Raw genomic sequence first — 23,468 nt, 5'->3', positions numbered from 1 at the left:
AAACCCATCAGTTTTTATACCTTTGTGTGGTGGGGTGGTTAGGTAAGGATATATGTTGCAATGTGTTGTGTTTATGGCACAGACGAGTGCAACTCAAGAAGTAAACTCTTCTGGGTCCAAAAGCCAGCAAAGTTTCCCAAAAGGAGTTTAGATTCGGTCCCAAAAATTTCTTTAGGTCAGTTATATAACAATTTCATTGGAATAGTCTTGTTAACTTGAACTTGAATGTAAAGTAGCAGGGTTGGGTCTGCAGTAGTCAAAGTAGCAGCATCCAAAGCAACATAACTTTCATGTGTCTACTGTAAAGGCTGATTTTGCCACATGTAACATAACGTGCAATAAATTGTCTTGAACGTTTGCTAAAGCTTTGAGTTTTGGTAGTCCTGGTACTGTGTGTGTGTGTGTGTGTGTGTGTGTGCACGCACGGTGCGGTAAGGGTACTTGTTGATTAGTCTTTACCCTCTGTCATGACCTCTTGCATCCTGTAATTGTTGAAAATGTTCATTATATTTTATATTATTATATTAAAAGTTCGTTATATTTAATATTTTTATTAGGCAGTGTGTATAATGGTGTTAGTGTCTGTAGGTACAGTGAAATGCACTCTACATCATTACAGTCTGGAAATTGGTATGTTGTATTTCACACTGATAGGTATAACATGTAAGCAAAGTACTGCATATCCACTGAAATACAATCTCACATAGGTAATTTTGAATGGGATCTTTAGTGCGGATGCTGAAATCTTGGTGAGCTCATGCACAAGCAAGCAAATCTGTTCATAAACACATTTTATTGAAACCTTACAGTAGTTACATCTCACTGTGATTCCCTTTGTGCAATGTACATTGCCCTAAAGTTTTCTTAACCTGGAATTTTACAGTATGTCCATAAAGGCATTTTTATTGAAACTTTATTGTAGTTGCATCTGAGAGTCCCTTTGTGCAGTGAATGTTCCCATGAAGTTTTCTTAACCTTGAATTTTAATGTAATGCCTTGTAGATGATTGAACAGCAGAACAGATAGGAAAATTAAGTGCAGACAAGGGCTGTACATGCAATACAAATATGGTTTAACCAAGGAATCAATCTTTCAGAATTTAAATTAGAAGCATTTGCCATTAATCATGTTTTAGCATTTTACCCAAATGTATTAGGGGTGTGAGTGCATTCGTATGCATTACCTCATGCATCTTTAAGTTAATAAGGAGATCGTTCACAATTATTTTTTTATTCAGTTACCAGGTAATGCATTTTGCTGCAGAGCATTTAAGAGCCTTTATAGGCACAGTTGTATAAATAGAGAGCTGTACAAGTCATTGAACTGTTTTTCTGTGACAATGGTATTATTTGGGGGGCAGCTGTTCCGCTTCTTTTGCCAAAGTCTGCTGAAGATTTACTTTGTGTCTTGTTTCAGTGCAACTTGTCTTGTTTGCAAACATTAGTTCATGTTTAATGCTATTTCTCAAAGTAATTTTATTTATGCATTTAAAAATAGGCGTCATGATATTTTTCACCAGTTGATATACATTCTTGAAGTTTGAATTCCTTTTAATGCTCTGTTTTTGCTTACTTTCCAGGCAGATAACCTGGGTAGCAAATGAGAGTCAGCCACTCTGTGTGATGCATTTATAATAAGCCGCTATTTGTGGCAGATTTATATAATTAGTTCAGATTATTCTTTCCTTAGTGGTTGATGTGCACGATCCTTAAATGTAAAGTTGACATGGATTTCCTTGTTGCATTAATTTTAATATGTGGTTAAATTGTTCCAAATCAAGTCCAGATCAGGTAGTTTTCATAGCAGCTTCTCTTTTCTGTCAGTCATTTTAGTTCATTGCAGGAACGCCACGACAGTCTTTCATGACAACTTAATGTATGAAGAGACTGGACAAGTAGTGATGTTCTTCGTGTTTCACTGTTGCAGTCATCACATTTGGGTTATCCCTGCCAGGGTAGCCCTCAGTCGGCCTGAATACCAGAGGCTTAGTATTTCTGCGTTGGTTGCTGTCACTTCAGGTCGTCAGTAGTATAAAGTAAGGTGGCCGACGCCATCACATCAGTCTTTCTTGCCGAGGAGCCCGAAGCAGAAGTAGTTCGCACGAGTGCCAATCGGCCGCTACCTGAGTTTCTTTTTTAAATTGAAGTCGAAGTCTTCTAAAGCTCCGAGGAGCCCGAAGCAGAAGTAGTTCGCACGAGTGCCAATCGGCCGCTACCTGAGTTTCTTTTTTAAATTGAAGTCGAAGTCTTCTAAAGCTAAGTACTCCGTTGGGGATTCTTTTTTCTTGCTCTAACCGATGTCAGAAAAAGTTAACAATTGTTTCGCCTGTGGAAAGCAAATACCACACCGAAACTTTCATTCTTACTACGTCACTTGCTAAGGCCCAGACCACGAAGTCCCCAGCTGTCAGTTTTGTGCTTTGTTCAGCTCCAGAACTGTACGTCATTGGGCCCTTATTGTAGCTAGATATTTTCGCTTTCAGTCCTCGAGTTCCGATATGGCTTCGGTAAGCCATCCGACATCAGATCTTCCAAAAAAAAAAAATGTAAGGAATAAAGACAGAGACAGACCGCACAGGTCCAAACCTACCGACGACGCTGCTGTTAAGCTAGTCGTCAGTTCTCCGACGTTCTTCGTGTTTCACTGTTGCAGTCATTACATTTGGGTTTTTGGGTTATCCTGCTGGCAGGTTGCCCTCAGTCAGCATGAATTCCAAAGTCTTGGGTTCTGCATCGGTTGCTGTCGCCTCTTCCCTGACGTCAAGTCGTCAGGGGTATAAAAGATGCAGCCAACGCCATTTTATTCAGTCTTTCTTGCCGCGCGGTGCCCGAAGCCGAAGCAGTTCGCAAGTGCCGGTCAGCCGACTCCTGAGATTTTCGTGTTAGAGTTTCAGATCCGAAGTCTTCATTAAAAGCTAAGTACCCAGTCGGAGAAACTTTTTTCTTGCTCCAGACCGATGTCAGAAAAAGTTAATAATTGGATTTCTTGTGGGAAGCAAATACCTCATAAGGACTTTCATTCTTACTGTATTCCTTGCCTAGGCCCTGACCACAATGTTGCTAGTTGTCGGTTTTGTGCTAGATTTAACCAACGCACTATTAAGCGTCGGTACGATTTTGCATTAAGCGATTTTGGGCGAAGATTTAATTATACAATGTCATCGGATAGCCATCCGACTACCGGAGTTCACAAAAAACGCAAAGAAAAAGACAGGCAACCGAGGTCCAAAACTGACGACGAAGCTTCTCCTAAGCAAGTCACCGGTTCTCAGTGAGGTACTTTCGCAGCCCCTGACGCCCACTACTTTGGAGTCGCAGGCCGCTACCGACTCCCACGTGGAGTCGGCCAGGCCGCAGGAAACAAGGTATTGGAGCCTCAGAGATTATTCCCACGGATGGGTCTGGAGCCGCTGAGCAGGCATCGGCTTCTGAGGGTGTTTTCAGACCTAAACAATTATATATCAAACCAACTTCAAAGACTGAAACACCTTTTAAGGCAAAGAAACAAGTTCACCAGCCACAGGGACAGGCCTCCATGCCCAAAAAACAGATGCTCAAAATGGTCGAAGACTTAATTACCTTGATCAGGGGTTTCCATCCCACTCCTGATAAGAGGCCTAGGCAAGAGACAGACTATGAATCTACAGATCAGGTTTCCATTTCTTCTGATTCCTTCTCTGATCAGGAATATTCTCTTCCCCCCCCATGGGGATTCTGATGCTGAAGAATCAATTCCTTCAGCTTCTCCTCCTGAGGACTACTCTTTTGGGGAAACCTTGCATACCATGAGGGAGCACTTCCACTGGGAGAGCCAAGATTTTTCAGAATCTAAGAAAAGGCTCAGAGACTTCCTTTTGCTACCACAACACAGGCCTCTAGCTATTCCACCTGTGATGGACATTGTAGATGATGTGTTCTCGGAGTCTAGTCTGACCCCTGACTCTTTACCTCCAGCTCCTGTTAAGCAGGACAGATACTTCAGGGTCCCTGACTCTCATAAATTCCTTTTCAAAAACCCCACTGCAGACCCAGAAACTATTTCTCAGGGTCCAAAAAGGGGTCAAGGCTTTTACTGCAAAAAACCCTACCCCCTCTGACAGGGATTCCAGGGCTCTGGATAGATGGGGAAAAAAGATTTACACATCTGCTACCTTGGCTATAAGGGCCTTAAATTGCCAGTTTCTTATGCTCAAATATTAGCAATATATCATGACACTGCTTAAACAGAAAATGATGGCAAATTCTGATTGTGCAGAAAACAAAGAAATGCAGGATTTATTGCATGCAGCTGAACAAGTTGGAAAGCATACTTTGCAATGTGGGTTTGATTCTCTGGAGGCCTCCTGCAGGGCCGCTGTTACGGGTTCTGTCATTAGGAGGCATGCTTGGTTAAAGGAACAAAATCTGCCTGACCATGTTAAAGCAAAATTATTAGATGCTCCTTTACAAAATGATACCTTGTTTGGTGTTAAGGCAGAAGAGGTGTTAAAGAAAATGGAGGACAAAGCTAAATATATGCAAACGGTCAAAGATTTCTTACAGGTACAGCCACCTAGATTTAGCAGACACTGGCCTACAAAGAATTGGTCCTTTCCAGTCTCAGACAGACCTCAAAGGGGCAGATCCAGATGCCCTAGAGGCAGATCTCAGCCGCAAGGATCCTACAGGTCTAAGCAGTGGAGTGCTTCTACCTCCAAAGGTGGAGAGGACAAATCACAATCATACAGGAAACAGTCCCAATGACTTCCCCCTGCCTGCACCAAGCACTTATCTCCTGGCAGCATCCTTAGGGGGAAAACTAGCACTTTTTTCTCAAAATTGGCACATTATAACCCAGGACAAATGGGTTCTAGACGTAGTGTCACAAGGCTACAAGTTTCATTTCCATACCCTGCCAAGGGCAAACGGTTGGCCAGACCTGCCAAAAAATCAATGGGCAGAGGCTTAGAATCAAGTCGCAGCTCTCATGGACATGAGGGCTATTCAACAAGTGCCACAGCAAGAGCAGGGACAAGGATTTTACTCAAGACTGTTCTTGGTACCCAGAAAGGACAAAGCATTGAGACCAATACTGGAAGTATCTATTCTAAACACTTTCCTGGATATACCAAAATTCAAGATGTTGACCTTACAGCAGCTTCTGCCCATGCTGGGCAGCAAGGCTTGGCTCGTGACTTTAGACCTAAAAGAGGCATGCCTGCATGTCCCAATCAGACAATCATGCAGAAGATACCTCAGATTCAAGGCTGGCTCAAAGCATTACCAATTCTCTGCACTGCCCTTTGGCTTATCTACTGTGCCCAGGGTCTTCGCAAAGTGCCTGGCACCAGTAATTGCTTACTGCAGACAAAGAGGAATACAAATATATCCTTACTTGGACGACTGCCTCATACAAGCAAAGAACAAGGACATTCTACTACAGCATCTGACTTTTGTGATAAGATTTTTAACATGCCTAGGGTACACAGTCAGCAAAAAGAAATCAAAGCTAGTACCCTCTCAAGAGATAATATTCCTGGGTGCAAGCTTAAATACAGCTGCCCAGATGGCTTATCTCACTCCAGACAAACAAAGGCAACTGACTACCTATTTCAAGGAAATGGCAACAAAGGCCCAGTTATCTGCAAGAAAAATTCTGCAGGCTTTGGGTTTCATGGAACCCTGCATCTTACTAATTCCATATGCAAGACTGCATATGAGGAAAATTCAATGGTACCTAAAAAGTGTCTGCACACAACATTGCCACAGTCTGGAAACAATGATAACTCTAATTCCCTGCCTGCAACAGGAGTTTCGATGGTGGGCAAAGGCTTGTCACCAAAACAAGGGACAGCCATTCTCACTACCCCCTGCCAGGCAGAGCCTAACAACAAATGCATCAGATTATGCTTGGGGGGCACACATGGCAGGAAGAGGCATTCAGGGCACCTGGTCCAAAAACCAATAGCATCTACATATCAAACAAAAAGAGATGCTAGCTGTTCAAAATGCCCTGACAGCCTCCAAGGACCTACTTCATCTGGGACAACTACTGATAGTTTTATCAAGACAGAACACCACGGTCATGTGGTACATAAACAAGCAGGGGGCACTCATTCTTATCCCCTATGCAGACTAGCCATGGCTTTATGGGACACAGCATTGACTTACCAAGTTCATCTGCAGGCACAATTCCTGCCAGGAAAGGAAAATATTCTGGCAGATGAACTAAGCAGAAACCTCATGGATCCCCACGAGTGGCACCTGGATCCAGAAGTCTTCAGCATGATAACAAAGAAATGGGGATGCCCAGACATAGATCTATTTGCCTCCCCTCAAAACAATCAACTAAAAAGATTCTGCACAAGGACTTATCACAGACAAGCCTGAAAAGTGGATGCCTTATCTTTCAACTGGACAAACATATCAGTATATGCCTTTCCTCCACTGCCTCTCCTCCCCAAGGTACTCCTAAAGATCAGGCAGGAGAAACCAAAAATGATTCTGATTGCCCCAGACTGGCCATGCCAGTACTGGTATCCGATCTTAAGGAATTTGTCTCAATGCCCAGCCTGGACCTTACCTCAAATACCTCATCTACTGTCCCAGCAAAACAATCAGATTCTGCACAGCCAACTCAGAACCCTAAACCTGGCAGCATGGCAGATAATGTAGCCATACAAACCACACCTCTCAGTAAAGCTGTGATGGATGTCACTTTAGAAGCCAGAAGGCCTAGTACTAGGCCTAGTACTAGAAAGTCCTATGCTGGAAAATGGAAAAGATTTTGCGCTTGGAACCAAGCTCAAGGAACTGATACAGCTGTCCCAAATATTCCTCAGATTCTGCAATACTTAACTGAGATGCTGGACAAAGGCCCATCTTTTTCATCAATTAAAATCCATGCCTCTGCCATTTCGGCTCATTACAATACAGAGCCACCACTCTTTTCTCATCCTTTATTGAGGCAGTACCTCAGAGGAGCCAAACACTTAAGGCCTCCAAGGAGAACGCCAATGCCTGCATGGGACCTCAATTATGTCTCGGAAAAACTCACCTTACCTCCTTTTGAGCCAGCTGCTACTGTGGATATAAAGTTCTTATCTTGGAAAACAGCTCTGCTCCTAGCAATAACGTCTGCAAGACGAGTTTCAGAGCTACAGGCTCTCATGGCTGTGGAACCCTTTATCATTTTTTTATCCAGACAGGGTCTCTCTGAGAACAAACCCTACATTTATGCCTAAGGTGGTATCCAGTGTGGCCCTTAACCAAATAATTCATTTGCCAACTTTTTATCCAAATCCACAGAACAAGGGAGAGAAAATTCTGCATTCTTTGGACGTACACAGACAACTTAGATTCTACTTGGGCAAAACTGAAGTTTTCCAAAAGACAGAACAATTACTAGTGGCATATGCCACAGCATCACAAGGAAAGGCTATCTCCAAGCAGACTTATTTCAAAGTGGATAGGTCACTGCATTCGTTTCTGCTACTCACAGCATGGCAAACCAGTGCCTAAGGGAATTAGGCCACATTCAATCAGAACTGCAGCCACTTCTCCAGCCTTTCTCAGGGGAGTACCAACCAAAGACATTTTAGAGGCTGCTACTTGGAGTTCAGTGCATACATTTACAAAACATTACAATCTGCCTCTTACTCTAAATCCAGGGCAGGCTTTGCCACTGCAGTTCTGCAGGGCTTCTTAGCTGCTCCTAATGCTGTTTAGCTCCAGCTCCCCAACCATATCTTTGGGACTCAACCCAAATGTAATGACTGCAACAGTGAAACACGAAAAACATAGTGCAGTTGTGTACACTTACCATAAATGTAGATGTTCGAGTGTATTCACTGTTGCAGTCCAGGTTACCCACCCGCCATCCCCCTTATTTTTGCTGGAACTTATCTTTACTTCTCTAATCTGTACAACCTAGGTGGTGTATTTGCTTATAGATGAAGGTAAAGCTTATTTTTGGTGCATGTATGTTTTATTTACATAATTTTAGCCTACCCTTTTGGGGGCACCTGACATCTGGGGCAAGAAAAACTGAATAAAATGTCATCGGCTGCGTCTTTTATACCCCTGACGACCTGACGTCAGGGAAGAGGTGACAGCAACTGACGCAGGACCCAAGACTTTGGAATTCATTCTGACTGAGGGCAGCCCACCAGCAGGATAACCTAAATGTAATGACTGCAACAGTGAATACACTCGAACATCTACATTTATGGTAAGTGTACACAACTGTACTTTCCTCAGTGAGGCGCTTTCACAGCCCCTAATGCTCGCTTCTGTGGATTCACAGGCTGCTACCGAGACCCTTTCGGAGTCCGGTATGCCGCACATCTCCATCGACTAAGAATCCTGTGGTTGTTTCTAACTTAGATGGGTCCGGAGCCGCTGAACAGGCACCGGCTTCCAAGGAAGTACTTTGCTCTACTGATTCTTGACACAAACCGACGACTTCTTTCATGTCTTCTGTTCTTTCGAAAATTACCGAGTTTCTAAGGCCCAGGGTATGAACCACACCCAAGAAACCGACAACCCCATTTCAGGCACCTGCTTCCTTGCCTCAGCCTCAAATGCCTAAAATGGCGGAAGACCTTATAATGTTGATCAGGGAAAGCCAAGCTACCCCTTCTAAAAGAAAAAAAAGATTTGTCCCCAGTAGTCTTATCTGAACAGGAGTCTGATGACTCTGATGTCTCTGAATATGAAGACATGCAACCCCTCTCTGCTTATGAGGATTCTGATGTAGAGGAATCCATTCCTTCAGCCTCTCCACCCGAAGATTTTTCCTTTGGGAAAACCCTTCATACTTTAAGGGAGCATTTCCAATGGGAATGTCAGGACTACCCTCAGTCTAAAAAGACACACAGGGAATTTTTAGATATTCAACAGCACAGACCCCTGGCCATTCCACCTGTCCTGGATGTTGTGGATGATGATTTCATGGAATCTAGTTTAACTCCTGACACCCTCCAGGTCCCAGGAAACCTGACCGGTATTAGAGTCCCTGACTCTGACAAATTTCTTTTCAAAAATCCTACTGTTGACCCTGAGGTTATCTCCCAAGGGCCTAAAGGAATTAAAGCAACTTCTGCTAAGAATCCCACCCTCTCAGATAGGGATTACTGAGCATTACACAGATGAGGTAAAAAAGTATACACCTCTGCTACTCTTGCTATTAGAGCACTAAATTATCAGTTGCAAGACTTAATGCAGTCTGCAAGTCAAGTAACTAAGCACACCTTACACTGAGGTTTTGATGCCCTAGAAGCATCTTGCAGGGCAGCAGTCACCGGTTCTGTCCTTAGAAGGCATGTTTGGCTTAAGGAACAGCCGTTGCCAGACCATGTGAAATCTAAACTATTGGATGCGCCCTTGCACAAAGACAACTTATTTGGCACCAAGGCAGAGGAAGTCTTAAAAAAAGATGGAAGAAAAAGCTAAATCTAGGCAGACAGTTAAGGATTTCCTGCAGGTCCAGCCACCCAGGTTCAGTAGGTATTGCCCCTCCGAACACTGGTCCTTTCCTGCCCCCTCCAGGTCAGTTCAGCCCAGACCCCAAGGAAGCAGACCTTCCAGACAACAGCCACAGGGAATGTAGAGACCAAAGCAATGGAGTACCTCCACTTTTAAACCAGGGAGTGCAAAGCCACCCCCTCATGGTAAGAACTCACAATGACTCTCCACTTTCACCTCCTCCCTCTGCCTACCTGCACTTGCCCCTAGGAGGAAAACTCTCCTTCCACGCAAGCATCTGGGCCATCATTACCAACGACCGCTGGGTCCTCAACATAGTGTCCTAGGGATAAAAATTTTCTTACCACACTCTACCAACCTCAAAAGGGTTCCCAGATCTACCTCCAAACCAGTGGGCAGAGGCCAAAAAACAAGTCCTTTCCCCGCTCTCCATGAGGGCAATAGAGCAAGCACGTTCCTGCAGAACAAATAGGCCAAGGTTTCTACTCCAGGCTCTTCCTAGTACCCAGAAAAGAGGACACCTGGCACCCCATCCTCGATTTATCCATTCTAAACACCTACCTGGTGATACCAAAATTCAAAATTCTCACCCTTCAGCAACTACTACCTATGCTCTCCAAGGATGCCTGGCTAGCCACCCTAGACCTGATAGAGGCCTACCTACACATCCCAATCAGGGAATCATGAAGGAAATATCTGTGTTTCAGGGCAGGATCTCTGCACTTTCAGTTCTCTGCACTTCCCTTTGGGCTTATCTACTGCTCCCAGAGTTTTCACAAAATGCCTGGCTCCCCGCCATTGCTTTTTGCAGGCAAAGAAATATTCAAATTAATCCATACTTAGACGACTGCCTAATTCAGGCAGACAGGAAAAATTGTTCAAGCACCTGGCCTTTGTAAAGGACCTACTGACCTCCCTAGGGTACACTTTCAACGAAAAAAAATCCAAACTAGTACCCACCCAAAAAATTATATTCCTGGGAGCAAGACTGGACGCAGCATCCCAGATGGCATTCCTTATACCAGAAAAGCAAACTTACTTGACATCTTATTTCTGTCAACTAGCCACCAGACCCTAGTTATCCACAAAGAAAATCCTGCAAGCTCGGGGGTTCATGCCATCTTGCATTCTACACATTCCGTATGCTGGACTGCATATGAGGAAACTTCAGTGGTACCTAAAAAGCCTTTGGTGTCAACACTCTCAAGACCTGGAAACTCTCTTATACCAATGATACCTTGTCTATGGAAAGATCTCCTTTGGTGGGCAGCAGCATGCTATCACAACAAGGGACTACCATTCTCACCACCCCACACCACCCATGCCCTCACCACAGATGCATCAGACTATGCCTGGGGTGCACACCTGAACAGCAGGTGCATACAGGGCCAATGAAGCCCACATCAAATACATCTGCACATCAACCAAAAAGAGATGTTAGCTGTCCAGCACGCATTGACAGCTTTCAGACCCCTTCTCTCCCCAGGGGCTCTACTGATCCAAACAGACAACACCACAGTGATGTGGTATATCAACAAGCAGGGAGGGACTCACTCTTTCCCTCTAAGCAGGCTCGCCATGACCATTTGGCACACAGCCTCAGCCATGCAACTACACCTGTTAGCACAATTCCTGTCAGGTTCTCTAAACTCTGGTAGACAAGCAGAACTCTTCTGGACCTACATGAGTGGCAGCTAAACCAAAGAACCTTCACCGTTATAACTCAGAAATGGGGCACCCTGAAGGTAGACCTCTTTGCTTCCCACTCCAACCATCAGCTCAGCAAATTCTGCACCAGGGAGCCTCACTGCAGGGCCTGGAAAGTGGATGCTGTATCTTTCCAGTGGGTCAACCTCTCGGTCAATGTATTTCCCCACTACCTTTCATTACCAGAGTACTGCTCAAAATAAAGGAGGAAAAACCAAGGGCAGTCTTTATTGCCCCAGACTGGCCACGCCAGCACTGGTATCCACTGCTGCGCAGCCTGTCCTCTCTGTCACCATGGCATCTCCCTCAGATCCCAGCACTCCTGACCAAGAGGGAAGGAGAATTCATGCATCCCCAATTGCAGACCCTCAATTTGGCAGCCTGGCTTATTCCCTGACCCACTGTACAAGCTGCCGATCTCAGTAAACAGGTTCTAGATGTTATATGTGAGGCCAGAAGCCCTAGCACTAGAAAGTCTTATGCTGACAAATGGAAAAGGTTCTGCACCTGGATCCAGGCTATGGGAGCCGATATGGCACAGCCCTCCCTACCTGTTATCCTGGATTACCTAGCTGACCTACTAAACAGTGGTCTACCTTTTCCTATTAAAATTCATGCCTCTGCTATCTCTGCTCATTTCAGCACTGAGCAACCTCTTTACTCACACCATCTCATCAAACAGTTCCTCAGAGGAGCTAGCAACTTGAGGCCATCCAGAAGAGCACCTACCTCAGCTTGGGATCTAAACTTTGTGTTATAGAAACTCACCCTGCCCCCCTTTGAACCAGCAGTTTCAGCAAAATTAAAGTTTCTCTCATGGAAGACAGCCTTGCTTCTAGCCATCACTTCAGCAAGAAGAGTATCCGAGCTACAATCACTAATGACTGTAGAGCCCTTCATCATTTTCCATGCTGGCAGGGACACAGGACTTAACCCATCCTTCATGCCAAAAGTAGTGTCCAGTGTTGCTCTCAACCAGTCCATTCATTTGCCCACCTTTTTCCCTAACCCACAAAACAATGGGGAAAGAATACTACACTCTCTAGATGTGCACGGACAGCTCAGATTCTATCTAGACAGGACTAAATCATTCAGAAAGACTGATCAGTTGTTAGTCAGCTTTGCTGCAGGAGCAGAGGCCAAAGCCATATCCAAACAAACCAATTCCAAATGGATAGCACACTGCATCTATTTCTGCTACAAGCAACACAGGAAACCTCCCCCTAAGGGGGTCAGAACTCACTCTGCCAGAGTAGCCTCCACCTCTGCAGCTTTCCTCAGAGGAGTCCCCACCAGGGACATCTGGAGGCTGCAACATGGACATCTGTTCATACCTTCACCAAACATTACCACCTGCCTATCCTCTCCAAATCCAGGGAAGGCTTTGCCACTGCAGTCTTGCAGGGCATCCTAGCCAGCCTCCAGTCTTGTTGACTGCCTCCTCCTTTTTTCTCAGCTTTGGGAATCAACCCAGATGTGATGACTGCAACAGTGAAACATGAAGAACGTAGTACAGTTGTGTACACCTACCATAAATATAGATGTTCAAGTGTATTCACTTTTGCAGTCCTAGTTTCCCTCCCTCCATCCCCTCTCTCTCTCTCTTATTACAAGCAACTTTTTGGTATTTACTTTCTACTGGTGGGGTTCTTCCACCATATCCTGGCTCCCACTTGGGGGCTCCTGACAGGGCAAGAAAAACTGATGTAATGGCATCGGTTGCCTTACTTTATACCACTGATGACCTGAAGTGACAGCAACCGATGCAGAAATACTAAGCCTCTGGTATTTGGGCCGACTGAGGGCTACCCTGGCAGGTATAACCCAAATGTGATGACTGCAACAGTGAATACACTCGAACATCTACATTTATGGTAAGTGTACACAACTGTACTTTTGTGGCACTGTTCTTCCTGTTAATAATACAGTGAAAAACAGCAGTTAGCCTTAGTTTGTTTTTGGAACAATAGTCATTCAGAGTTCAGCTTGAAGTCTGACTAATCAAGTATGTTAACATCATCACTAGCCAGCAGAAGTTGAAGGTTTCACTAACTTCTAGTATTCGGTGGCTGTGTCCCCTGCAAGTGGGCAGCACAGTGTTGCAGCAGTGTTTTGCTTTAGACTGAAAGATCTCTGTTTAAATCCCATCCTTGGGGGCCTCCTTTGTGGAGTTTATATGTGCTTCCTATGCCTCCATGTTTTGCCTGGTGATCCAGTTGCCTTCCACAACCCAAAGAAAACATGCTGTGGATGAATTGGTGATCCTCCAAATTGCCAGAAGGGTGTGTATCTCCTGTAGTAGGTTGGCATTCTCTGTTCTGTGCCTTTTGAGTGCCATCATGCCTTCCAGCTCTCCATAACCTTGAGTTGGATAAAGCAGGCATCTTAGGGTAAGTGAATGAATGTATTCCTAGAAATTAGACAAGTTATCCAGAGTTGGGGTAATTACATAGTTCCCCTTTCATTCATTTTTTTGTCTTGCTGCATTATAACCGTAATTTTCATATTTGAATCACTAAATTAAGATTGCTGTTACATCTTAACATAGTAATAAGAATTTCCTTTGCTAGCTGATTAGTTTCTCTCTTTAAAAACTCTGTAAATTAGAACAGGCGTTCATATATCAAGATCCATTTTGTTTTTGCCGTATGATCCTTTGGAAAAATAAAATGCTTTATTTTGTTATTTGCTGTTGATTCACATTTCAACTTGTCCATTTGCCATTGTTCTGTTTGCTTCTCTTTGTTTCATTCAAAGTGTGTATAACCCTCCTCTAGGTGCCATCCATTTGTAATTCATCATTTGTTAGTATGCCTCAGTTAGTATTTGTTTTTTGTGCCAAATATGTGTGTAGAAATATTTGTGAGCTGTGCTGTAGACCTGCATTTTCAATTCACTCCTCTCTATGTGTTTATATAGCTGGCATACCATGTGTGAAACTGCACAGCTTCCTTAAGAATTGTGTTTGCTCTTTTTACATCTCTAAAGCTTTCATTTTTTTATTTGCTTCTTCTTAGAAGGAATGTGCCAAGTTGTAATGAAATGTTGCTTACTGCCTGAGGGGCACTGCTAGTCGTGCATCAAGACCACAAAGTTGTGTGCTACATTTTTAGTAGAGGTTTTACTTTTGTTATTAGTGATGAAAGGGGTTGGATACTAGAAGTAGGGCATATTTGTACTGTGGGTATGTCTGTAGATTAGTTATTAGTACTTGAGGTATCCCTGTCTCCCAAGGCAACCCATTTGTATATTTTTCTTGCCCTTATAAAGAGTCTTAATGCTTCTGCACACAAAAGCTCATTTGGATTTTCAGTAGCTTCACAAAATATGGTACCTCATATTAAATGCTTTTTTTTAATTGCTTTTGTTTTGTGTGTGTTTGTGTGGTCTGTAGGCATTCCAGAAGATGGACATAAAGAAGAAGGAGGAACAGCTCAAACTTCTAAAGGAGAAATATGGTATCAACACAGATCCGCCAAAGTAATGGATTTCATAGCCTGAACAATCTGGGATCATCAGCCCTAAACCTCTGCAAGCCCTTTTAATTTAAAATGTTTTTGTACCCTCTCATATGTATAAAGAATGGCCTATTAAAAAGTTCACAGGAGTACTTTTTCTTCATCCCACCATATTGAATTTATTGCATAAAGGCACATTGTAAATAAGCATTGTTTTTTTTTACAAAGATTTGTGTGTAGAACTTTACCTTTTCAAAAACTTTGCTGCAAGAAGGCGGCAGGGTGGCAGTTTTTAACTTACTTTGAAGTTTGCTTCCTGAACGACATTTCTGACAGACCACATTGATACATATTTTAACAGACCACAGTAGAGTTGCACAAATATTTACTTGTCTGTGTTTTTTCATGAGTAAAGCTAGATAATGTCATTGTTTTATACTGGTCAAATTTTGTGAATTGTTGCATTTAGCGCATCGCAAATTATTGTTTCAGAGTAAAGGGGATTAGTTCAAGCTATGATTTTGGGGGTAGGATGCTAATTCTTTGTGTATGAATGTATTACTGTATTGCAGTCAGACATATGGCCACCCTGGTCATTTACTTAATTTTATAGCCTTACACTGTCACCAGAGTTCTAAAGCTTAATTTTCGGTAGCATTTGTCTTGCTAAAACTGTCTGCAAAGTCTGGTTGCTCATTGCCACAGTAAGTGCTATACTTGATGCTTTTTCTCACAGGCTTTATATACCTGAATAATTTAAGTTCATAAACCATTGTAATAATAAAGTGATACATCTTTAAATATTTATTTGCATTATTCTGCCACTGCTCATTTATAGCTCATATTCTCTCTAAACAGTGATACTGTTAACCTCTTGTGCTCCAACTGAAAACATGCATGCTTCTTAGTCTGGTATGAAAAGTTCTGTTTATTGTGCTCTTTACACTGGAACATTTTTGTTGCAGAAATGGATATTAGTTGCCTTTTAGCTCAAGAAATAAATAAGCAAATAAAAATAAAATACAGGTATGTGTCAGTAGTATTGACTTAGCTTTGCGTCTTTTCTGTTAGGTGATGTGAAGCTGTCCAGTAGCAGCTGTTACAGTTGTATTAGTTTGAGGTACAAGTGGACAAGTTGTACATATCGGTGAGATACAGTGAAAATAGTGAGACTATATTACTTTTTATGTATTTTTGCGTTTTTGAATGTTGATTTTTTTTTTTTTTTTTGGTAATAGAAGCATACAGTCCAAATGGAGTATCCATTCCTGTTAAATGGGAAATTCCAGGTTTGACGAATTGCTTTCTAGCCTTCTCTACACATCTTCAGAGTACTGTTTTGTCAAGTACAAATTCTTGCTTTCTTCAACTCCCAACTTGTTTTTGCCGTAGCCTATTCCATGGCTTTACCTCTTATTCAGTTTTGCCTCTGAGCCTTCCATACTCCATCATTCTCATTGCAGCAGCATCCTGTAGCTGTTTGGGTTATATCCTGCCCAGGATATAACGGCTGGCCAAACACATGCTCCCAGGTTGCTGCGTCTTGAAATCCACATGAAGAAAACAGCAGCCTGGGCACCATTTTCTTCAGTACTTGCCACCCTTTAGAGAGCACCTCTGGGCTTCACAGGGTTTACACATGATTCCAATCGTCCACTTCTGGCAAATCCCTTTTTGGAACCCTTTCACACACATTTTTTTTTTTGACAAGTAAATGGGACTTTATCTCTTCAGGAATACTGGCAATTTGCTGTATTGACATTTTAGGGGAAATGTGCAGATGAATTATTTTTTAGTTGCTGGGACTAATGTCTTGGGGTACTTTTTGTGAGAAAAATAAAAATGTGCTCATTTTGTACCTTTTTGTGTGAATTGAAGGAATTAAATGTAAGTGCTGTGTGTCTTGTTTGTGTCTTTGTGGAGGGTTAGAGGAGACAAGAGCAGAAGTTTGTTTTTGTTTGTCACTAAAAAACTAAATTTCCGACTAGAGTCAGTGAATGGGCACATTTTCACAGCAGATGTTCTTTTCTCTCTGCTCTCATTAAGCGCTAAGCATTTTTCTCTAGAATATATACGGGTCTGAGGGGGAAATTATTATTGTATTTAGTATATGGGGTATAGTTTCATTGGCATATTTCAGTATTACTTTACACTATTTATTTCTTTTACAGTTGCAACTGCATGCTACTGAAATAGTAAAAAGTAGTATGCATGCCTGAAAGAGAAACGTGGTGGTGTGTGTGATTGCACGTGCAATACTGTTCTTTGTGTGTGTGTGTGTGTGTGTGTGTGTGTGTGTGTGTGTGTGTGTGTGTGTGTGTGTGTGTGTGTGTGTGTGTGTGTGGGGGCTGTCATACATCCATACTCCCTAAACTAACAAGCAAACAAATATCTATGTAAGGGATTACAAGTGTATTTCTGTGTTTGTGTACACTTTATGAAAACTTACCTGCATTTTTATTTAATTCAATGACACTTTCTGAGAAAAGGGACTTCTAAACTGTGGAGGATTGAATTGTACTGTTTGTGTATTTATTTTTGTGATATTGGTGGAACTGTTTAGGGATGAGTAAATGTATTTACTGCTTCTTACTGACTGTTTTCTGCAGCACTTCTCATAAAACAGGCTTCTCACTTGGCAGGAGCATGGATACCCTTACCATTTCTTTGGTTTCTCCTTTACCTGTACCTAAAAATAAAATAGAGTTCCTGGCTGTGCCACAAGCTCAGTCCATGCCACCACTGTTGGTGGGTGATTCTGCAGTTTTCACGGCTTATTCCTCAGACCACTCACTGGTTTCCCTAAGACACTCCAGTGTAGTCCTTTCCACTTTTATAGACCTACGGTTAGCCACATCCTCTGTGGCTGTTAGTGTCCATACCATGCATAGGAAAACAACTCATCATTGAGTATGGAAGCTTCTCCAGGAGGTTCTTGTCAGGGTGGCTGAGGTAGGAGACTTTTTTTTTACCCGGGTTGAGTTCCAGTCTTTCATTCAGTTTCCTTCTAGGAAAGTCATTAGAAAAAAGAAACAAATGTTTAGACACGTTTCATTTAAAATAATGAGTCTGTTAATAAAAATGTAATAAATGTTAATAAATATGTATTGCATACTTTGAAATCCTAAGTATGTTTTATCTGAGACTCCTGATAGGCAGGGAGATGACAACTTCTGAATTTACTCACAAGCACCTGATTCTGGTTCTGAGGTGTTTTTTCAGTTTCTCCTGTGTTTTTCTGAGACTGTGTCCTGGATGAATTATATATTTTTATGGGAACAAATGGATATTTTCCCTCCTTAAGGAGAAGCTTTTATATCTTACAAATGGACAGACCATATTCTACATGCATTCTTCCTGTTATGCCAGCTTTGGAGGATGTGTTTGATTTTGCCTGTAGTAATCCTGATAGTCAATCTCCAGTCATTAAAAAGATATATTTCATAAAGTTCCTCAGGTATTTCTACTTCTGTAGCTGCTGATATAGTTCTGGTCAATGCAATCCTTTGCCTTCGGTTAAGAATGGTAAATCCTTTTAAAGGTTTGGTTAGAGAATTTTTTATTCAACTCTCGCCTGCAGAATCTTCTATTTCCAGGCTCATTTGATTAATTGCAATCCTACTTCAGTATGACTGGTGTAGACATTTTGAGAAATTTTTTGCCACATTACCCAACATCCTTAACAGATTCTGTATGATTGTGCTGACTGTCCTGGGCTGTAGCTACTGTTTCTGTTGTAAGATATTTTGCCTGGGTACAATATTACTATTTTTCTGAAGAAGTAAAATCTGAGATTTTGAATTCTCCTTTGCATAAGGAGGTTTTGTTTGGCCATTCTCCTTCTCAGGTATACAAACAGTTTGAAAGAGTCAAATTGATTCAGAGGGTTACTAAGATTTTACCCTCCCTCTTTTTTGTAAATCTTTCAAAACCCCTAGTTCTGTTTTTTTTTTTTTTCGTGTTTTTGATCAAGGCAAGATGAGCAATCCCAGCAAGCCTCCTTCGCAAACCGGGATCTAAAAAGAAAGGGCAGGAGGGGGTCCAGTGATAAATAAGGATCCTTTCAGAAACAGGGACAGGCCTCTATCTCAGAATGACTGTCAGAATCCCTCCCACCACCTCTTCCTGTTCAGATCTGTCCCAGAAAAACTGGATGTTCATCATACTGATTACTGCTGCAGTAACCTTAGCTGTATGGGTTATATCCTGCAAAGGATATAACAGCTGGCCAGTTTCCAAAGCTTCATTGCACCTTCCATGTGCTCAAACTGTCAGCTTGAACTGAGATGAGTAAAAAGACAGGTTTGGGTGCAAAACCCTTCAGAATTTTCTTGCCATTGAAGAGAGCACTCTTGTAAGGGCTTTTGAGGATCAACATTCAGCTTGTGCTGTTTCTTTGCTGGGTAGATAAGTGTACTTTGGAGGGGGACCTTCCAAATTTAAAAGGTTTTGTTGTAGTGTACTTTCAGGGAAGTTATTTTTAGCTAAGAGTTTGTGTTTTAACTGGCTGTAATGAGACTTAACTGTACTTTTAAACAGGAGCACACTTTTTTTTGTCAGTTTAAAAGCTGTTTATAGTAATTGAAAACCATTTTTTCTGTAGATAAATTGTGTTTATTTTATGTTTTGGGGCTAACAAAGCAATTAAAAGTGCTTTCACTGGGTTTTTATGTGACAAAAACGTGACTTTAGAGACTTTTGCTGCTTGTTTTCCCTGGGAAAGAGGAACCATTTTCGATTTGACCATGGAACAAACTACTGGTCTTGCAGTCAATCCTCCAACCACAAAAAGAAAATAAAAAGTTAGGGGAAAAGCCTTTGCCATCCCAGTAGGCTATCAATATGTCTCAGCTGCAGGTGAGTGATTCTACTGTGTCCATTGCTAATTCCTCAGACCACTCATCTTTTACTCTGGATACCTGTGGTGTAGCATTTACAGCCCCTATGGACCTGGGGTTAGCCATACGCACTGCGATTGGGTCCCCTCAGTGGGCAAGGGAGAGACACTCTTGGCGCTGGGAGAGGGAACAGTGAAGCCTTTACTGTCTCTTTAAAATGTTATGCAAATCCCTAGAAGCTGCTGCTACCATTCATAAAACTGTTGGCCCATTATCCCATCAAAAAGAAACGGAAAACCAAACTTATATCTACTCAAATTTCCTTTGATAGGCATAGTTTACTCTGGCTCAGGGTTTATAAGAAGGATCAACAGCCTGAATTGAAGTGGTCTCTAGTAAAAGTGAGAGAGCGAGAGAATATTCCTGAAGAGATTTAAGCTTCTGAGTCTGAACAGGAAGATGAAGGGACTGATCCATGGTTTTCTGATTCAGACTCAGAAGAGAGCTGAGTTTCTGATTGGGAGTTTATCTTTCTCTGAGAGTTATTTCCAAAATGTGCCAGTGTTTTCAGTGAGAGAACACTGAGGTTTCTCAGTTCTTTAGAAAATACTTTGAGGTGTTACAAAAAGATTTTCCAGGACTTTCAGTCTTTCTTCCATTTCTGTCAGCTCTGAAGAATGTCACTGCCTGCAATTTTCCTGAGTCAGCTTGCTGCCCCTAAAAAAGGCAGAGGTAGAATGTATAAATTTCATCAGTCTTTTCATTTTTTTTACACTCATCCCAAACCTGACTCAGCAGCTATAGCTTTAGTTAATCATGCTGTTGCTAAACATCTGGTTAATTGCAATGTTACTCTGACAAGAATGTGAATATTATTCAGAAATATGGGGGGGGATGTATGATTCTGCAACTTTGATTTTCAGAATTTGGAATTATTCGTCTCATATGTTCAGGTTTATTCTAATTGTGAAGGTATGAGGAATGCTTATCTGCAGTTTCTTCTTGTGAGGAAAAATCTGCTTTAAATGTACTTTATTCCATTTCACAGGTCACAGATCATTGCTTAGTGTGTGTCCCGGACGATAGTGTTCTGGGGCTATGACTGGTGGTACTGTCTTGAGGAGGTTTGCCTGAGCCTCCCAAATGATGTCAAAAGGGAGATTTTCAAATTCTACTTTAGACAGAGATTTACTTTTGGTTCTTCTGCTGTAGAGGTTATCAAAAGTGTGATGAAAGGGTTAAGTTGATACAGGTAATCTCTTTTTACAAATTTTCTAAGGGATTCTGTGACCCTTCATCCAGTTTCAGCAAAAAGTACAAAATAACAGTCTCTCCAAAATGCAGTTAAACACATGTTTAACAAGAAATGGCAGAGTGGTTCCAAAACGCATTCAGGAACCCCCCTCAAAAAAAAAAAAAAAGTAAGTCTGACAAGTCAAAATGACTGTTTAAGGGATCTTGATTTCCCCTCCTACCTTGGCAGTCCCTTTTCCCTTCTAGAAAGTCTGATACTCCGCTTTTCTGTGGCAGTCGATAGCTTCAGACAAATGGGTTCTGAAGATCATTCATCAAAGTTACAGATGGCAGTGGAAGGAAATCTCTCCTTTCCAGGAGGTAATTTTTCAACCACCAGACCAGATTCCTTTATTTCCCCTTGTCTTTCCAACACATACTGTTTCAGGGAGTGATAGAACTAGATGTTCATCGTGCATACAGCTGCAGTAATCACAGATGGGTTTTCAGCCATCAGGCGGTCCCTCGGTCGGCCGAATTCCAAAGTCTTGGTCCGGCGTTGGTTGTTGTCTCTTACTCTTCTGACGTCAGGAAGGCCTGAGTATATAAGACACAGCCGACGCCATGTTCTTCAGTCTTTTTTGCCGCGCGGTGCCCGAAGCAGAAGCAGTTCGCAAGTGCCGGTCGGCCAGCTCCTGAATTACGAAAAATATTTGGAACCGAAGTCTTCATTAAAGCTAAGTACCCCATTGGGGAATCTTTTCTTGCCTCAGACCGATGTCAGAAAAAGTTAATAATTGTATTTCTTGTGGGAAGCAAATACCGCATAAGGATTTCCATTCCCTTTGCATACCTTGTTTGGGCCCAGACCACGACGTCTCGGGCTGTCGCTTTTGCGCTACCTTCAATAAACGCACTATCAAGCATTGGGCGGAGTTCGCCCAACACTTTTTTGGTAAAGCTTTTGATTATAAAATGTCGTCGGACACTCCGACTACCGTTTTATCCAAAAAACGCAAGGAAAAGGACCGCCAGGCGAGGCCCGCGGTCTCCACCGACACCACGCCGAAACAGGCTCCACGTGGTCCGGTTCTCAGTGAGACGCCTTTGCAGTCCCTGACTACCGACGACACTCCTTCGGCGGTGTCTTCTGTACCCGAGACCGCTGGTTCTTCGGCCCTTTCCCAGACTACAACCGAAGCCCCTGCTTATGTTGAGCCTACTAATGTGGACAGATCTACATCCACCCATGGTGTATTTAGGCCTTCATCCTCTTTCTCTATTAAGGCCTTTACTAAATCCAAAGCAGCCAGGCATCACACTAGGCCTGCTGCACAAGGCCCATCTCCTGGACCCATGCCTAAGAAACACATGCTTAAAATGGCTGAGGATCTTATCACTCTTATCAGAGGTTCTCAGGCCCCTCCGGACAAGAGACCTAGAGTAGAGGAAGAATCCCCCTCTTCTGACCAGGGATCCATTTTATCAGAGCATTCTGATGCTGAGGAACACTCTTATTCCCCTTTTGAGGATTCTGATGCAGAGCAGTCTATTCCTTCTGTATCCCCCCCTGAGGATTTTTCCTTTGGGGAAACCTTGCACACCTTGAGGGAACACTTCCACTGGGAAGGCCAAGACTTTTCAGACTCCAAGAAAAGGCTTAGGGAATTTCTTTGGTTACCTCAGCATAGACCTTTGGCTATTCCCCCTGTTTTGGAGGTACTGGATGATGTCTATTCGGAGGCTTGCTTTAATCCTGATTCACTGCCTCCTGCACCAGTAAAGCCTGATAGATATTACAGAGTACCTAGTTCTCATCAATTCCTCTACAAGGGCCATAATGCAGACCCTGAAACCATTTCTCAAGGCCCTAAGGGAATTAAGGCCTCCACTGCTAAGAATCCACTTCCTGCTGAAAGGGAATCTAGATCTCTAGAAAGGTGGGGTAAGAAGGTTTATACCTCGGCCACCCTAGCCATGAGGGCCTTAAACTGCCAGTTCCATATGATTAAATATCAACAGTTCCTGTTATCACAATTAAAAAACAAAATGTCTCAACCTGAACAACCAGATTTAAGAGCTACAGGATATGATGCATAGTGCAGAACAAGTGGGTAAACACACTTTACAATGTGGTTATGATGCCCTAGAGGCCTCCAGTAGAGCGGCCGCTACAGGATCAGTCATTCGCAGACATGCATGGCTTAGGGAACAAAATCTGCCTGATCATGTGAAAGCAAAACTTCTTGATGCACCTTTACAAAAGGATGTTCTTTTTGGTTCTAATGCTGAGGATATATTACGAAAAATGGAAGAGAAAGCCAAATCTATGCAAACTGTCAAAGCTTTCTTACAGGTCCAGCCACCACGATTTAGCAGGAATTGGCCATCAAAAAACTGGTCCTTTCCAGCCACTGACAAGCCCCAAAGAGGCAGATACAGACGCGGAAGGGGCAGAGGGCAATCTCCAGCACCAAGAGGTTGTGAAGACAGTGCACAACAGTACAGGAAGCAAACTCAATGACTCCCTCATCTCCATGCCAAGCAAAATTCAACTGGCAGCACCTTTGGGAGGGAAACTAGCACTATTTGCAAGCAATTGGCATATTGTCACAACAGACAAATGGATACTGGACATTATAAACAGAGGCTACAAATTCCAATTTCACACTCTTCCAAAAATGAGAGGCATGCCAAACCTACCACAAAATCAAAGGGTAGAGGCACAACTGCAAATTACAAAGCTCCTAAACATGAGGGCTATACAA

At 42.6% G+C, this 23,468-nt stretch overlaps 1 protein-coding gene across 1 annotated transcript in view; it reads left to right on the top strand.

The window, feature by feature from the left end:
• Positions 1–15,668, top strand: part of SF3B6 (splicing factor 3b subunit 6) — a 231,763-nt gene extending 216,095 nt beyond the window's left edge. The window contains exon 4 of the mRNA XM_044062758.1: positions 14,566–15,668. Within this exon, the coding sequence (XP_043918693.1) occupies positions 14,566–14,655 (90 nt within the window). The 3' untranslated portion in view covers positions 14,656–15,668. The remainder of the gene's footprint in view (positions 1–14,565) is intronic.
• The last annotated feature ends 7,800 nt before the right edge of the window (positions 15,669–23,468 follow it).

This window comes from Protopterus annectens, chromosome 2.part1 (assembly GCF_019279795.1).
Source record: "Protopterus annectens isolate FY-2018-M chromosome 2.part1, PAN1.0, whole genome shotgun sequence".
NCBI classification, from domain to species: Eukaryota; Metazoa; Chordata; order Ceratodontiformes; family Protopteridae; genus Protopterus; species Protopterus annectens.
This window is presented reverse-complemented; position numbering and strand designations above follow the sequence as displayed.